We start from the raw sequence: 18,437 nt of genomic DNA, 5'->3' as shown, positions 1-18,437 counted from the left end.
ACAGACAGGGGAATAGACAGACAGGGGGACAGACAGACAAGGGGACAGACAGGTGGATAGGAAGACAGAGGGACAGACAGGCGAACTTAGAGGTAGACAGGTAGGTAGCAGGGAAGATGGAGGACGAGGAGGACAGGGAGGGGGTAGACGGGGAAGTGGAGCCAGGTAGCTATTGTTTTATTTACAGACAGGTAGGCAGATGCATTAAAAAGCTTATTGGCTGTCTTCAGAAGGCTCCTCCCCCCTCATATCTGTGTCAGCCAATCCCCTGTGAGAGGAGGCCGGTTCTGCAGGTTGAGGGGACGGGTGTGAAGAGGAGGAGGAAGAGGAGGAGGAGAGGGAGGAGGGCAGGGAGTGGGCGAGGTCTTGGGGTTGTTCAGTCTGCGACCTCCCATCACCGTCTCCCTCTCCTTCCATCAGACCTTCCTCCTCCCGCCCTCCTTCTCCTCCACGTGACCCGGCAAACTGCAGGTGAGGCAGGTGGGCCTCCTTCTCCTTCTCTCCCACCAGCTCCTTCTCACGGCGTTCCACGTACAGCGGAGCCTCCAGGCCGAGGTAGGAGGCGCTGAGCTGCCGCAGGTCCAACTCGAAGGGGCTTCCATTGGGCCGATCTCCTCCTCCCCTCTTCCCCTTACGGGGGTGGGAGGATGCTGAGGATGGGAGGCCATCAGGGAGGAGAGACTGGATCTTTGGGAGCCAGCGTTTACGAACTCTGCGGGCGTTCGTGCACATGTCAGCTGCAATGACGTTCATCTCACTTTCCTTGAAGTTGGGAGCAAAGTTCTGACAGTACACTGAGGAAGAGGAGGAGGAAGGCATGCTTCAGAGTGTGGAACAAGAAAGCAAACCCGCAGCAGCTGGGGCGAACAAACTTACATTTGACTGTGTTCAACACTCGGTTGTCCAGAGGTTTCCGACTCGGATCGTTGGTGGAGGAGCGGATCCCTGTTCCACAGCTGTTGGCCAGAGTGTTTCTATGGAAACCAGAATAATCAATCAGTTTGTCTGTGATCAAGCAGTTTTTTAATGTTACTGAAAGAATATTGAGAAAAAGAACAGTCTGATGAATTCAGGTGAGATGAGGTATCTGTGGCCTCTGGTCCATGACCCTAATGTTCTGCAGAATCTGTTAGTTCAATCTCTAACGTTCTGCTCTCTCTGCTTTTTCTCATAGTAGCTTCATCTGGTCTGTTCCTGTTTGGCTGTGACTCCATGTTAGAATAATTGCATATAAATCTATCTGTGTAGTGTTATAATGCATTAGCCTGGGTGCCATTCCGAACTTAGTCCCGCCCACAAGGTTTGAGGTCGGGAAGTTCGGTCTGGCATTGCTCCATAGTAGCGCGAGTATTATCGCACACCCTCTGGCGATCCAATCAAATTGTCAGGGCGGGCTTTATACGATGATGGACAGATGATCAACAGTAACGTAATCAACCAAGTGACCAAAGCGCGCTTGGGTGACAACAACAATGGCTGCCGCCGGAGAGTTGAGGTGAGTAGATTCTGCTATTAGGTCTGTTCTAGAAGATATCGACAGCAAATTAATTTTAAAAGAGGAACAGAGAAACGCGATCAAGGCTCATCTTCTTATTCTAGGCGTGCAACTGCACGCTTTGATTTTTGTTGACAACAACTATGCGTGGCTTAACATACGTCACGCACTCCGTTGCTCTTATTGGTTGTAGGTCTATCCAATTGAGTGCAGAGGCATTTTTTTCCTGGTTCGTTGGAAACACGCCCCATAATCACAGCTCTATGGAGCAGCATCAGACTCATTCTGACTAGAATTGAGTTGGACTACGTCAGGCTAATAATGCATAAAGCTGTGTGCTATGTGCATGTGTTCATAGCCATCTGTTGGAATTATGTATAATGTGTGACATATTACTGTTCCAGAGAGGTGTTGCACAAGGAGTATAGGTCAACTCTCAGGAAGTATTGCTCAAGCTTAACGAATCAGGAGGTTCTCGGACTATTTGACCGCAAGACATTTAAATGCAAATTGACCTGTTCACTGAAGCTGCAAATTGAATTGTATTTATTGTTTTCTATTCCTTTAGCGCAACCTCAGCTTGTGTAACTAGGGACCCCCCCCCCTCTGACTTTAATAAATGGCGAGGAGAAAGCTGAAGATTGGCAGAGTGGGTTAGAGATTTGTAAACTCCGCAGTCTCTTCCTACTCTCCTCGCGAGTAAAAATAAATTAATTGTCCCTGTGCCTTCTTTCTTTCCCTTTATGTATGTATGATGTTTTAGGTGCTTAGACCTGACACTCCATCCTGGAGAGAAATATCAGCTGTGCTGCTGCCATCAACACCTTTGTTTCTAGATGTTGGAGCTTGGCCTGTTTTCCAGTGGTTGACAGTTGCCTTTTGTATCTATGCTTCTTTTTCTATGTCTGCTTCTGTCTCCTTGAACCCCAGTGGGCCTCAGCAGATGGCCGCTCACACTGAGCCTGGTTCTGCTGGAGGTTTCTTCCTGTTCAAAGGGAGTTTTTCCTCTCCACTGTCGCTACAAGCATGCTTAGTGTGAGGGATTGCTGAAGAGTCAATGAGTCGATGCAATCAGCTGGTTTTCCTTAGATAGAAAACTGAATCAATCTGACTGGATGATCTGGTGAACTGGAAAGTGACCTGAGATGACATCATGTGAATTGGAGCTATAGAAAGAAACTGAATAGAATGAAGCTCCTTGGTGAATAGTTCTAATATAGGACAGCCATAGCCGTGTGGCAGCCCAGAACCTGCTGCCTCTTGTAAAGGAAAATAAACCATTCTTGCTGAGATGCCAGGTAACATCTCACCTGTCGAAGAAGGTGGCCAGCAGCCTCCTGAGCAGCACCTTGTGTTTGACCCCAGCACAAAGGTGGCAGTTCATGAGTTGACCTCTTGTCATGAACACACCTGAGCCTGAAAATACCACAGCATTTTACCAGGTCACATGACCCAATACCTTTCTCTTGGCTCTGCTACCATGACAATCCACATGAAACCTACCTGCCACCAGCTCCACCTTCTCCCCAGGATCTCCCTCCGTGTAGAGCGACGGATGGCAGCGATAGCCGATCTGACTCACCAGACTGGCCGGCAGGGCCATGTTATCCCGGCCAACCAGCACACAGGGCCGCCGCTCATTGGCCAATGGGAGGGGTAGCAACTCCAGCTTTTCTTGAACTAAACCAATGAAAAGTCAAGAGTGGAAAAACTTAATAAGACTAAAAATTCACCTGAAAGACACTGAATAAAACACAGGTGTCAAAGTGGTTCCAGAAAGGTCCGTGTGGCTGCAGGTTTCCTTTCCTACCAAGCAATAGCACACCAGACTCCATTCATCTCATCAAGTCATCATGTTCAGATTGAACTCACTTGATGAGATGACTGGAGTCTGGTGTGCTATTGCTTGGTAGGAAAGGAAACCTGCAGCCACACGGACCTTTCTGGAACCAGTTTGACACCCATGGAAAAAAAACCTTCCTATGATGTCTGCGGCCCCAGAGCAGGAGGATCTAATGTCCGGCTCCTTTAGTCAACGGTCCTTAAGAGTTAAAGGCTGGTTATTCTCCAGCAGCAGTGTGTCGCAGTTTGCCTGTTGCAGGTATGATGCAGATATTTTTCATCTATGCCCAATATAGAAGCGTGGTCTGCGCTCTGTTATTCCACGCCACAACGCCAGAGGGCCAATGAGGAACTAGCTAGCATGGTGGGCGTCCGTGTTTGGGTTTGACGAGCTTGTTCGCTGCCTACAACCCTTCCTCCAACGCCGGACGACACACAGTTCACCCGTGAGAGTTCCCCAAAGACTGGCCGTGGCGCTGCATGTTTTGGCTTCGGGTGCAAACCAACAGACGGTCGCACAGAGCTACAAACTAGCGCCCTGCACAGCGTCTGGGATAGAGTCCGAGGTGAGCCAGGCGCTGTGGACGGCGCTACAGCCAGAGTTTCTGCCATTAGGGGCCAACCAGGAGATACGCATAGTGTAGAGCGGATGGAGATCTGACCAATCAGAGGCCTCCTGTCTGCAGCACTGTCTGCAGTCACCTGCAAATTTTGGAGAGGTGTCTGCAGAAGGGGGGGTATATCTGCATTAACTGCGACACACACGCAGGCGACCTGGTTTCTGAGGATAAACCAGACTGTAGACCCATTAATGATAAAGCTATTGGCCTTAAAGATCCGTTTGACCTTAACTGGGGTGTCCATGCTCCCCCCCTGCCACTCAGCTCTGCAGAGGCTTTGTAACAAGATGCTCTGTTTCAGGTGTGTTGGAAAAGGGATGCATTGAAATGTTGCAGGACAGCAGCTCTAGAGGACTGGGCTCGCCCCCACCCTGGGATTAAAGGATACCGTGCAGACTTATGCTACTTTCACACCTAAAGCAGCAGAGGCAGCAGAAGCAGCTAGTTTCCATGCAAAGTAGATAGTTGACGCACATCAAGGCGCAGCAAAAGGTCCTGAAGCCTCATTTGCTTCAGAAGCAGCAGCTGCTGGAGTTGGAAACATTGACCTTTAGCTGCTGGACATCAACTAATGAGAGAAGCTGATCTGGGAGCTGGCAGGGAGTCAGACGCAGCACTGCTGATGCAGAGCGCTATGATCACTCCTCTGAAACAGTTTATTAACGCCTAAATTAACTTCAAATGTAGAAACCTGCCGGCAGAATATGTTGGCTTTTATTATCCTGCTGCCTGCAGTTTGTAGCACAGACCTGAAAAACGCTAACATCTACTTCCAGCCGCCACCAACAGGAGGGGAAAACCCTGGAGAGGCGAGCGGGCCTGAGGCAGCTGCTGCTGGGGATTCCCAGTGACAGCGCAGCGCCGGTATGTGGGGGTCTGAGAGGCTCCCACAGAGAAATAATCTTTGAAGGCAGGATGGTAATCTGGATGAACTGACTGCACAGACCATGTTTTCAGGAGGACTTTCTCACTTCAACATAGATTCTAACTACTTTCTACCCGCTGATCACAGCTAATATAGCTGCCATTGATCCAGGCAGAGAAAGGATAGAGTAGCTCCGCCCACCGCGCATCAGACCCACTTTACCCCCGAGCAGCAAAGATGCTTCAGCTGTGCGTCTGAACTAAACTTGAACGAGCATCAAAAATGAAGCAGCAGGCGCGTTTTAGCTGCTCCTGCTGCGTACGCTCTGAACGTAGCATCAGACTGTTGGTCAGAGACGGCCCTGATGGTTCTGGTCGTTAGCATCCAGATGCTAGGCGCGGCCCATGGAACTCACTGAAGGGGTTTCCGGTGTGGCAGTAGATATGTTGGTAGAGTCCAGGATGGACGGTGCTGCCGTAGTAATCCTCTTCCAGCTCCTCCTCAGTCGGGGGGTGGGAGGGAGGGGAGTCAGCGGGGATGCTGGATCCTCCTGGACTGGAGCGCCCCCCGCCTGCCATCAGGTATGACTGCAGTCCTGGAACCAAACCTCCACCTGCACTCAGGTAGCACAGAGTGCTGCCCCTGGAGGACTGCAGCTCCGCGACCATGTCCGCTCTGATGGACACAGAAGAAGAGCTGACGGTTTCTGGTTGACGCACATTAAAACAGAGAAACAACCAAAGAGTATCGACAGAAATCCTCTGTGTTCAAGCTAATGGGACCACGCCATGCTCCACCGGTTGGCAGCGTGTTAGGTCTGTGTGTTCTCTCCATCTTCCTGTCTATAAACAGCAGATTCAAGCAGCTGTGAGTGAGTGGCTGTCTGTCCTTTGCGTCTCTGAACTGTCCTGCTTTATGCTTAGTTTACTAAAGGAGAGCGTCACAGAGGGAGGGTCTAAGCTAAACTGATAAATAAAACCAAGAGCTCACCTGGCCTCCTCTCCCCCCCCTCCGCTCTCCTCGGCTGGGGGAGTCTCCGATCTCTCCTGTTTGATCCTGCTGACGGCCAGGAGCAGCGCCTCCGGGCTCAGAGATGGCTGATCGGGACTGACCTCCTGCAGCTGGGGGGGCGTGTCCTGCTGATGCTGCACCACCGGGGCGTCGAACCCCCCGAGTTCATCCGCTGAGGTCGTCTGAGTTAAAACAGCATTGAAAGGTAACGATGTTCATCTATAAGACAGCTGCTAGTTTTACCAGCATCCATTAGATGTTAATCTCTGTTTAAATTCCTCTGATTAAAACGGAAACTTTGATAAAAAGGCAAATATTAAATCCTTAAGCAAATTCAAACCCCAGTCTGCACTGGGAGGACAGAAATTTAACATTTTATATATTAAAAAATAGTTTCTCCATCATTAAACTGGTAGATTATTATTTTAGGTTTGTGATATTGGAGCATGGAAAACACAGATTTACCTTCACAGCCTCAGAAGGACAGAAAGTAAACCTGGACAAGAAATTATGTTTGTTTTTATAAAGTGTTTTTTTATGTTTTTTGTTGTTAGCATTCATATAAATATACTGGTGTGATTAGATAGTACTGGTTTGACTGGTTTTTGTTTTACGTCTATTTTGAATTTATAGCGCCCCCTGGAGAAAACTTCCCCAGCTGCCACTGGTCAGACCCCATCTCTAAAGGAGGAGGGATGTCTATCATTCCTTGGCGCCATGGAGCCGGTGGGCGTTACCGCATCAACAGGAGGGCCCTCTAATAGAGACAGAAGACACCTGGATGATGGCGGCTGAGTGAACACGGGGTGAGGGGGGGAAAGGGTCACCAGCAGCCTCATCTCCAAACCATCTGAGGTCCATCATCCGACTGAGACTGAGAGGATTCCACTGGAAGACCTCTCAGAGCGCCACTGACCCTCCCTGGAGGGGACGTCCCCGCAGACTCAGAACAGGAAGCTCAGAGAAATGAGCAGACCACCTTAGGCCCGGTTCCCCTCCCTCAGAAGTGTGCCGCAGTCAGCTTGTCGCAGATATTTTTGATTTATGCCGAATATTGAAGCGTGGTCTGCGCCGTGTTATTCCACGCCACCACGCCAGAGGGAAAATCACTGTTAGAAAAATGCAAATGTTATCCGTTTATTTTAAGTTACAGGCTTTGGCCTGTTAGGAATGTTCTGTTGTTTTAACTTAAAGGGGAGAACAAATGGTTGGGCCATTTGGTGATGCGTGGTTGCAGCTGACTGATCATCACCTGCAATAAAACTGCACAAAGAACTGTCGTGCTTTATCATGTGTAAACCTCTAACCCCTCCTGTTCCTCCTGAAGTCTGATAATAAGGGCAGAGGACAGAGAGGTCCCAGCAGAGCTGACTGCAGACATTCAGGGAGGGAGAATTCTCCGTCTGCATCTTCTCTCCTTTCCTAGAAAAGTAACTGGTGTGTTTGTGTTGGTCTCATTTCTAGGATAATATGTGGTTATTATTATTTGACCCCATCAACCAGGAACTAGCTGTGGGTCTAGATGCGGCCGAGGCGGGGGGGAAATGGGGGCAAGTTTGGGGGACAACGGAGGGACGTGAGGGCCAAAAAGAGCGGGGGTCCAGGTGCAAGAAGGGTCCCAGCGTTCTCACGCACCTCGCTCTGCTAGCTGCTCCATCTTCATTCATTTTCCACAATGGCGGTCAGACAAGCAAAGCCAGCCGGTAAGGAACCAAACAGGAAATAGTGTAGAGCGGATGGAGAATTGACCAATCAGAGGCTTCCTGTCTGCGGTCTCCTACAGTTTTTGAGAGGAGCAGCACAGTGTCTGCGGAAGGGGCGGGGCATAACTGCGTTCACTGCGACACATGCAGACCACCTGGTTTCTGAGTATAATGCAGCCTTCAGACTCTACAGGTCAAAGGTCAGGACCCTGAAGCTGCATGGAAGCCTCTAGAAACAAGATGGCGGCAGGACTTGGCATGTGGATGAAGGACCAGACTTCTGAGACACAGTCCCCTGGACAGAGGAGACCGCGGCTCAGATGTTGGACCATGATAAAACTATGTTTGAGGAAACTGAACAGATCAGCCTGTCCAGCCAGGTGGTGGAGGAGTGATGCTGTGGGCTGGTTCTGCAGGACCAGGAAACAGTGCAGTTTTCAAAGACTCATGGGGTGAACACAGGGGGGATTCCTACCTACAAGCTCTGCCTCACCTGAGAGTCACAGCACAGCGGAGAGGAAGAGGAGGAGGCCTTCATCATCATCAACTCCATTCCTCGCTCCACTATGTTCTGGATCTGGAGGTAGCCGGCGGTGTACATGAGCACCAGCTGCTCGCTGGCTGCCATGCTGAGGCGTCCGGTGTAGCAGAAGGACAGAATCTGCTGGAAACATGTCGGCGTCACAGAGGAAGGAAGTTCAAACACCACCCGGGACGAGGAGGACGAGGAGGGGCAGGAGGCGGGGTCAGCCGCAGAGCTGAACAGGTCTCTGAAGTAGAGCGAGGAGGCTGCCAGGACGGCCCGGTGCGCCTTGAAGGACTGGCCCTGAACCAGGATGGAGACGTCGCAGTAATGGCCAAGCAGCCGCTGCTCATTCAGGCTGCCCAGCACGCTGCTGCCAAAGTCAGGGATCTCCACCTGCAGTACCCCCTCCGCCATGATGGACGACGTCGTCTGGCTGGAGCTCAAACGGGAGCTAAGCGAGCGAGGGGTTCCAGCTGTGAGGAGATTAGGTTCCAGGAATGCTGCTTAATATTCCTGCAGGAGGATCCAGATCCATGAGGCCAGAGCTGAGGAAGGGTCAGGTCTAAGCTGCAGGGACAGTGGGGGGGCAGGTGGAGGCGGGTCCTAGAGAAAGCAGAGAAAGAAGCAGTCAAAGCTCCGGTTTCATATCTGCTGCTTCAGGATCCAATCAAACTAAGCTCCCTCATCGTTCCTGTCGCCTTCACACTAAACTCAGCAGTGAATAAATTAAGGCTGGACTAAAGCAGCGGACGGCCCTCTGCTGCCAGGCTGTTTGGGTTCAGGAGTTACACCAGAACAATGCCAGGAGTGGAGCTGCCAGGTGCATCACAAACACTCGTCTCACTGTTCATGGATGATGGGGAGCGAGGTCTTCTGAAGGGTTAGGAACAGCGAAACACCCGGGGGGGAGCGGAGGCTGAGCGAATATTCAGAGGAAGTTTCTGGTTCTCTGGACTTCAGCTGATCGACTATCGCTGTATTGTTTTCCACATCGGTGAACCAATCTAATTCTTTTAGATCAATGTAGAGTTATCTAAAGCAGTGGGTTTCCAGGTAGTTCCTGCATGCATTAGGGAGCTCCTTGCCTCAACACACCTGCTTCAGATAACTGGGTGACTATCAATTCAATTCTATTCAGTGTATTTCTATAGCTCCAATTCCCATCATGTCATCTCAGGTCACTTTCCAGTTCACCAGATCATCCAGTCAGATTGATTCAAAGTTTTCTATCTAAGGAAAACCAGCTGATTGCATCGACTCATTGACTCTTCAGCAATCCCTCACACTAAGCATGCTTGTAGCGACAGTGGAGAGGAAAAACTCCCTTTGAACAGGAAGAAACCTCCAGCAGAACCAGGCTCAGTGTGAGCGGCCATCTGCTGAGGCCGACCAGATGATGCTACAAACAGAACGTTAGAGATTGAACTAACAGATTCTGCAGAGTGGGAGAATGGGCAAGGCAAGGCAAGGCAAGGCAAGGCAAATTTATTTGTATAGCACAATTCAATACAAAGACAATGCAAAGTGCTTTACATGATTAAAATATAGGAAAATAAAACAGAATCAAAGCAAGTAGGAAAAAATAAAATAAAATAAAAAATGCAGAAACAAAAAAGAACATTGAAAACAGTTGGACTAAAGAAAATCAAAAAGTTGAACTAATGATGTTTCAGTTGAACTGTTTAACTAGAACAGTGGAAGGCAATCCTAAACAAATGTGTTTTTAGTCTTGATTTAAAGGAACTCAGGCTTTCCGCACTTTTACAGTTTTCTGGAAGTTTGTTCCAGATAAGTGGAGCATAGGAACTAAATGCTGCTTCTCCATGTTTAGTTCTGGTTCTAGGTCTGCAGAGCAGGCTGGAGCCAGAAGACCTGAGTGGTCTGGAGGGTTGATACTCTGATAGCAAGTCTGTGATGTATTTAGGTGCTAAGCCATTCAGAGATTTATAGACTAACAGAAGGATTTTAAAGTCTATTCTCTGAGATACAGGGAGCCAGTGTAAGGACTTTAGAACTGGGGTGATGTGCTCTACTTTCTTAGTCTTAGTGAGGACACGGGCAGCAGCGTTCTGGATCAGCTGCAGCTGTCTGATCCACTTTTTAGGCAGACCTGTGAAAACACCGTTGCAGTAATCAATTCGACTAAAAATAAACGCATGGATTAGTTTTTCCAGATCATGCTGAGACATTAGTCCTTTAATCCTGGAAATGTTCTTCAGGTGATAGAAAGCCCACCTTGTAATTGTCTTTAAATGCTTTTGGAGGTTCAAGTCTGAATCCAGCACTACACCTAGACTTCGGGCCTGATCAGTGGTTACTAGCTGAAGCGACTGAAGCTGTGTGCTAACTTTAGATCTCTCCTCTATTGGTCCAAAGATTATTACTTCAGTTTGGTTTTTATTCAGTTGTAGGAAATGATGGCACATCCAGGCATTGATTTCTTCTAAGCATTTCCTCAGTGCTTGAATTGGTTCATAGTCACCTGGTGACATGGTGATGTAAAGCTGTGTGTCGTCTGCATAGTTATGGTAGCTGATGTTGTTGTTTTTTATGAACTGAGCCAGAGGGAGCATGTAGATATTGAATAGGAGGGGACCCAGGATGGACCCTTGGGGAACCCCACATGTGATTTCTGTCATCTCTGATGTAAAGTTGCCTACTGACACAAAAAAGTCCCTGTCCTTTAGGTAGGATTTAAACCAGTTGAGAGCTGTACCAGAGAGGCCGACCCAGTTTTCCAGGCGCTCTAACAGGATGGAGTGATCTACAGTATCGAATGCTGCACTGAGGTCCAATAGTACCAGAACTGTGGTTCTTCCGCAGTCTGTATTTATACGGATGTCATTAAACACCTTGATAAGGGCGGTCTCTGTACTGTGGTGAGAAACCTGACTGGAACACGTCAAAGCGGCTGGTCATATCTAAGAAAGTGTTTAACTGTTGAAACACTGCTTTTTCAATAATCTTACTGATAAAGGGGAGGTTTGATATGGGCCTGTAGTTCTGGAGAAGTAGTTTGTCTAAACTGTTCTTTTTCAGCAGTGGTTTGATATTTGCTGTTTTTAGGGAAAACACCTGACAGAAGGGACGTGTTTATTATCTGAGTCAAATCAGACGCTATGACAGGCAAAACTTTCTTAAAGAAAGCTGTGGGTAGAACATCAAGGCAGCAGGAGGAGGAACTGAGCTGCTGAATGATTTCCTCTAAGCTTTTGTAGTTTATTTGGCTGAATTGGGACATTTGGTCAAGATCAATTCCAGTTGGAGACAACTTTGGTACTGAACTTGATATGGATGTATAAACTGATCCTCTGATCTTTAGGATTTTCTCAGTAAAGAAATTAGCAAATTCAAATGATAGAGATAGAATGAAGCAGAATGATGAAAAAGGGGTCCCTATGTCCTCCAGCAGTCTAAGCGTATAGCAGCAGAACTATAGAGACAGCTCAGGATAACCTGAGCCACTCTAACTAGAAGCTTTATCAAAAAGGAAAGTTTTAAGCCTAGCCTTAAAAGTAGACAGGGTGTCTGCCTCACGGACTAAAACTGGTAGTTGGTTCCACAGGAGAGGAGCCTGATAACTAAAAGATCTGCCTCCCATTCTACTTTTACAAATTCTAGGAACCACTAGTAAACCTGCAGATTGAGAGCAAAGTGCTCTATCAGGCCCTGCAGCCTTTGGTGGCTGCTGCAAAGGAATGACTGATATAATATGACTAATAACTAATGGACTCCGGTGTGTTAAAGCAGAGATGAACCTAACAGGTGCAGAACACTGACCCTGAAGAACTGGATTCTGACAGCTGCTGTCTAACTAGCCTCTCCAGCCAGACGGATACCATGTCTACACGGCCTATCAGGCTGGTAGAGACCTGGTAGAGCTTGATTTGAAAGGCGGGACTAAAGGGGTTGGTGTCATCAGGTGACTATGGATGCAACGCGCTCTGTTTTTGTTTGTAGTCTATGAAACATGTCAAGCTGTCGAATCCAGAGAACCATTTCTGCTGGTTTTCACTAAAAATCTGAGGATTTAAGGTCTGCTCTCTGTTACGTTCTTAATTTTCACGGTAACGTTGCTCTATTGCGGTTGCCAGCTAGTTGTCATGCTAGCAGAAGAGTTATGGGTAATTCTGGCTCTAAGAGTGATGCATCTCAAAGTCCCGCCTACTGCGCTGGAATTGGTCAGGCCTGATCGGACCGGAGTCAGCCAGACCGCTGTACGCTAGGTCTAATTCAGTCTGGCTCTCGAGGCTATTGTCTAACAGGACCTTAGCTGTTATTTTCCTCAAACAGTTCGAGTGTCTAAAACTTTGACTGTGGGATGTTGATATCATAGTTTGCTCACATTTTGGTTGGTTGTGACTCCCCCCTACCTGTACCTGTCATAGGCCCTGCTAGCTCAGCTTGGCTCATATGGTCTGGTAGACCCTATCCTCTATTGTTCTTGTGCTAAGGTCTACTCTTCTGCCTGGATTAAAGTCTCTGGGTTCAGTCTGGTCCTTTCTAGCCAATGCTAGGACTTTTTGCACTTCTTGGTATCAGCTCCTGTCTAAATGGACCTTGGAGAAGTGTCTCTCCATGAGGATTCATCCTGGTTCTCTTCTTGTAGTTACTGCTCTTCTTTGCAGATGTGTTCTGGGTACTGACCTCAACCCTTTCCTGTCCTCTAACCCCCCCCTACTATTAGGCTCTTTGTCTGGACATCTTTGTCTCGATCTCCTGCTCTGGCCGGGCTGCTGTATCAGCAGGTCGGTGAGATGTTGCTGAAACTTTGGCTACCCTTCAGCTGGCTTCAAAGGACCTACCTTTCTCAGTAAATGCCAAGTTGTTGTGGAGATTAGGTTCTCCTGTGCTATCCCTTGCAATCTTTTAGCTTCTGGTGGTTCCCCATCTTTTAGCCCCTCTTATCCTGTCAGAATGGCATCATGATGTCCTTGCTTTGGTGAATCAGTGAGCACAAAGGCTGATGTTTCATGTAGGTGATAAATAACTGCAGCACTTCTTAAAACTTTAGAGGCAGCAACAATATCCATCCCCTCAGACCAGGACAAACCAGCTTTGTGGAAAAAAAACTAGAGAAACTCTGAAGGACACGAAAGAGGCTCTAATAAGAGCACAAAAGCAAAAGGTGTCAGGGTCTACCCTCCAGACAGGAGCCCAGAGACAAGCTGTGCAAAGATTGGCCTGAAACAGCAGGTAACAGCTGTGGTCCAAGTGGTGGCAGGTAACAATTACAGGGAGCACCTGGAAGAATGGCCTAAAATCTGTGCATTGGTGGTACATCCTCAGGTCAGGGTGGGATACATCACCATGAGCGACTATGATGAAGATAAGGTCCTGTGGGACTTCCAGATCCAGACCAAACACTGATGAGGTTCTACTAACCGGACATTGCTCTGGTAGACACTGGGTCCATTTGTGGGATGAAGTGATCTAAGGCCACCATCACGAAGGAATCTACCCCCCCCCCCCCTTCTGTAGAAGATATAAATAGTTCTATTCTTCTGGCATCATTATGTTTTGTCTTGGTGAGCCCCCTGGTGCTAAAAGTTAGCATTAATCTGAATACTCTGATCTATGGGTGTTCCAGGAGAGGCTCTGCAGGCTCCCTTCCTGCCAGAATGATGCATCTCAACCCAACAGCACTTTGTTGTGGAAACTAAGGGGACCTACCTGGCTGGCTGGGCGTTTCTCCCTCACTGTCCACTTCAGGGTCCGCTACAGTGTCCTGATGTCCAGCAGACTCTCCTATAGCCCCCTGCAGTTATGAGCCACACTGGATGGTTCCCAGAGAGTTACATTCAGTGTTGTCATAGTCCAGCAGAGAGACAGGCAGACAGGCTGCAGAGAGAAAACAATGTAAACAGAGACAGAGGAGTTAAAAGACCAACAGACAGCAGACGATGGATGGCAGACTCCTCCTCACCTCCTTCTGCTCCTCTTCCTCCTTTCCTTCTCAATGCAGCAGGCGGGATGGCTCGCTGGGAGAGGTTTCTTCTTCTCCTCGTTCAGTCAGTGCATCGTCTGGTGTGTCACAGAAGGGGAGGTAGAGGGAGGGGGAGTCATCTGAGGACAAGCAGGGAGCTAATGCGGCTAACTGCCCTGCAGAGGGTGAGAGGGGGGAGAGACACCACAGCTCATCGCTGCAGGGACCAAAACACTGCAAGGTTGACAATCATAGAGGGAGAACCCCCCCACCCACTAGCAACCCACCCACCCACACGTGTCGTCTCACACACTGATCACTGCATGTGTGAGTGTGTGAGGCATGACTTGGCCGAATGCACAGCGCTGCATTGCAGTGCTGAGGCAGAGTTGGCATCCTGAGCAGAGAGCGTGCACACTGCGACTCCCCCCACCCCCACGCACACAGCACAGCGTCTCACACGAGTCTGAAAACTCCTTACAGGCAGGTGAGGCTGGACGGGTGAGGCATGATGGGTGAGGCATGACGGGTGAGGCGTGATGGGTGAGGCATGATGGGTCAGCAGTGATGGGTGAAGCATGCTGGGTGAGGCATGACGGGTTAGGTGTGATGGGTGAGGCATGATGGGTGAGGCATGATGGGTGAGGCATGATGGGTGAGGCGTGATGGGTGAGGCATGATGGGTTAGGAGTGATGGGTGAGGTGTGATGGGTGAGGCGTGATGGGTGAGGCATGACGGGTTAGGTGTGATCGGTGAGGCATGACGGGTTAGGTGTGATGGGTGAGGCATGACGGGTGAGGCGTGATGGGTGAGGCATGATGGGTGAGGCATGATGGGTGAGGCGTGATGGGTTAGGAGTGATGGGTGAGGTGTGATGGGTGAGGCGTGATGGGTGAGGCATGACGGGTTAGGTGTGATGGGTGAGGCGTGATGGGTGAGGCGTGATGGGTGAGGCATGACGGGTTAGGTGTGATGGGTGAGGCATGACGGGTTAGGTGTGATGGGTGAGGCATGACGGGTGATGGGTGAGGCATGATGGGTAAGGCATGATGGGTTAGGAGTGATGGGTGAGGAGTGATGGGTGAGGCATGACGGGTTAGGTGTGATGGGTGAGGCGTGATGGGTGAGGCGTGATGGGTGAGGCATGACGGGTGAGGCATGATGGGTCAGGAGTGATGGGTGAGGCATGATGGGTGAGGCATGACGTGTTAGGTGTGATGGGTGAGGCGTGATGGGTGAGGCGTGATGGGTGAGGCATGATGGGTGAGGAGTGATGGGTGAGGCGTGATGGGTGAGGCGTGATGGGTGAGGCATGACGGGTTAGGTGTGATGGGTTAGGCGTGATGGGTGAGGCATGATGGGTTAGGCGTGATGGGTGAGGCATGACGGGTTAGGGCTGATGGGTGAAGCATGACGGGTGAGGCGGGATGGGTGAGGCATGACGGGTTAGGCGTGATGGGTGAGGCATGGCGGGTGAGGCGGGATGGGTGAGGCATGACGGGTTAGGGCTGATGGGTGAAGCATGACGGGTGAGGCGGGATGGGTGAGGCATGACGGGTTAGGGCTGATGGGTGAGGCATGACGGGTGAGGTGGGATGGGTGAGGCATGATGGGTTAGTTGTGATGGGTGAGGCGTGATGGGTGAGGCGGGATGGGTGAGGCATGACGGGTTAGGGCTGATGGGTGAAGCATGACGGGTGAGGCGGGATGGGTGAGGCATGACGGGTTAGTTGTGATGGGTGAGGCGTGATGGGTGAGGCGGGATGGGTGAGGCATGACGGGTTAGGGCTGATGGGTGAGGCATGATGGGTGAGACGGGATGGGTGAGGCATGACGGGTTAGTTGTGATGGGTGAGGCGTGATGGGTGAGGCATGATGGGTGAGGCATGACAGGTGAGGCATGATGGGTCAGGAGTGATGGGTGAGGCGGGATGGGTGAGGCGTGATGGGTGAGGCATGACGGGTTAGGTGTGATGGGTGAGGCATGACGGGTGAGGCGGGATGGGTGAGGCGTGATGGGTGACGCATGACAAGTGAGGCATGATGGGTCAGGAGTGATGGGTGAGGCATGATGGGTGAGGCATGATGGGTCAGGAGTGATGGGTGAGGCGTGATGGGTGAGGCGTGATGGGTGAGGCATGACGGGTTAGGTGTGATGGGTGAGGCGTGATGGGTGAGGCATGACGGGTCAGGAGTGATGGGTGAGGCATGACGGGTTAGGTGTGATGGGTGAGGCATGACGGGTGAGGCGTGATGGGTGAGGCGTGATGGGTTAGGGCTGATGGGTGAAGCATGACGGGTGAGGCGGGATGGGTGAGGCATGACGGGTTAGGGCTGATGGGTGAGGCATGACGGGTGAGGCGGGATGGGTGAGGCATGATGGGTTAGTTGTGATGGGTGAGGCGTGACGGGTGAGGCGGGATGGGTGAGGCATGACGGGTTAGGGCTGATGGGTGAAGCATGACGGGTGAGGCGGGATGGGTGAGGCATGACGGGTTAGTTGTGATGGGTGAGGCGTGATGGGTGAGGCGGGATGGGTGAGGCATGACGGGTTAGGGCTGATGGGTGAGGCATGACGGGTGAGGCGGGATGGGTGAGGCATGATGGGTTAGTTGTGATGGGTGAGGCATGATGGGTGAGGCATGATGGGTGAGGCATGACAGGTGAGGCATGATGGGTCAGGAGTGACGGGTTAGGTGTGATGGGTGAGGCGTGATGGGTGAGTGATGATGGGTTAGGCGTGATGGGTGAGGCATGACGGGTGAGAGATGATGGGTTAGGCATGATGGGTGAGGCATGACAGGTGAGGCATGATGGGTCAGGAGTGACGGGTTAGGTGTGATGGGTGAGGCGTGATGGGTGAGAGATGATGGGTTAGGCGTGATGGGTGAGGCATGATGGGTGAGGCATGATGGGTGAGGCATGACAGGTGAGGCATGATGGGTCAGGAGTGACGGGTTAGGTGTGATGGGTGAGGCGTGATGGGTGAGGCATGATGGGTGAGGCATGACGTGTTAGGTGTGATGGGTGAGGCGTGATGGGTAAGGCATGATGGGTGAGGAGTGATGGGTGAGGCGTGATGGGTGAGGCGTGATGGGTGAGGCATGACGGGTTAGAAGTGATGGGTTAGGCGTGATGGGTGAGGCATGACGGGTGAGGCGGGATGGGTGAGGCATGACGGGTTAGGGCTGATGGGTGAAGCATGACGGGTGAGGCGGGATGGGTGAGGCATGACGGGTTAGGGCTGATGGGTGAGGCATGACGGGTGAGGCGGGATGGGTGAGGCATGATGGGTTAGTTGTGATGGGTGAGGCGTGATGGGTGAGGCGGGATGGGTGAGGCATGACGGGTTAGGGCTGATGGGTGAAGCATGACAGGTGAGGCGGGATGGGTGAGGCATGACGGGTTAGTTGTGATGGGTGAGGCGTGATGGGTGAGGCGGGATGGGTGAGGCATGACGGGTTAGGGCTGATGGGTGAGGCATGACGGGTGAGGCGGGATGGGTGAGGCATGACGGGTTAGTTGTGATGGGTGAGGCGTGATGGGTGAGGCATGATGGGTGAGGCATGATGGGTCAGGAGTGATGGGTGAGGCGGGATGGGTGAGGCGTGATGGGTGAGGCATGACGGGTTAGGTGTGATGGGTGAGGCATGACGGGTGAGGCGGGATGGGTGAGGCGTGATGGGTGACGCATGACAAGTGAGGCATGATGGGTCAGGAGTGATGGGTGAGGCATGATGGGTGAGGCATGATGGGTCAGGAGTGATGGGTGAGGCGTGATGGGTGAGGCGTGATGGGTGAGGCATGATGGGTTAGGTGTGATGGGTGAGGCGTGATGGGTGAGGCATGATGGGTCAGGAGTGATGGGTGAGGCGTGATGGGTGAGGCATGATGGGTTAGGTGTGATGGGTGAGGCGTGATGGGTGAGGCATGATGGGTCAGGAGTGATGGGTGAGGCGTGATGGGTGAGGCGTGATGGGTGAGGCATGATGGGTGAGGCATGATGGGTCAGGAGTGATGGGTGAGGCGTGATGGGTGAGGCATGATGGGTGAGGCACAACGGGTTAGGTGTGATGGGTGAGGCATGACGGGTCAGGAGTGATGGGTGAAGCGTGATGGGTGAGAGATGACGGTTAGGCGTGATGGGTGAGGCATGACGGGTGAGGCAGGATGGGTGAGGCATGACGGGTGAGGTGTGATGGGTGAGGCGTGATGGGTGAGAGATGACGGGTGAGGCGGGATGGGTGAGGCATGACAGGTGAGGCATGATGGGTCAGGAGTGATGGGTGAAGCGTGACGGGTGAGAGATGACGGGTTAGGAGTGATGGGTGAGGCATGATGGGTGAGGCGGGATGGGTGAGGCATGACAGGTGAGGCATGATGGGTCAGGAGTGATGGGTGAAGCGTGACGGGTGAGAGATGACGGGTTAGGAGTGATGGGTGAGGCG

The 18,437-nt window shown here is 51.1% G+C and overlaps 1 protein-coding gene across 1 annotated transcript; it reads right to left on the bottom strand.

Moving 5' to 3' along the window:
• LOC119776714 (nucleus accumbens-associated protein 2-like) lies at positions 1 to 14,244 on the bottom strand. Its single transcript, XM_038275293.1, has 9 exons — positions 13,989 to 14,244; positions 13,736 to 13,903; positions 8,030 to 8,665; positions 5,813 to 6,015; positions 5,238 to 5,497; positions 2,999 to 3,175; positions 2,806 to 2,911; positions 877 to 974; positions 1 to 794 (listed from the first exon to the last, which is right to left on the bottom strand). Exons 3-9 carry the CDS (start codon positions 8,474 to 8,476, stop codon positions 214 to 216), a joined length of 1,872 nt encoding a protein of 623 aa, XP_038131221.1. The 5' UTR covers positions 8,477 to 8,665; positions 13,736 to 13,903; positions 13,989 to 14,244; the 3' UTR covers positions 1 to 213.
• Between the last annotated feature and the right edge of the window lie 4,193 nt (positions 14,245 to 18,437).

Source organism: Cyprinodon tularosa, unplaced genomic scaffold (assembly GCF_016077235.1).
Source record: "Cyprinodon tularosa strain WSP-4 unplaced genomic scaffold, ASM1607723v1 ctg951, whole genome shotgun sequence".
In the NCBI taxonomy this organism is placed as follows: Eukaryota; Metazoa; Chordata; class Actinopteri; order Cyprinodontiformes; family Cyprinodontidae; genus Cyprinodon; species Cyprinodon tularosa.
This window is presented reverse-complemented; position numbering and strand designations above follow the sequence as displayed.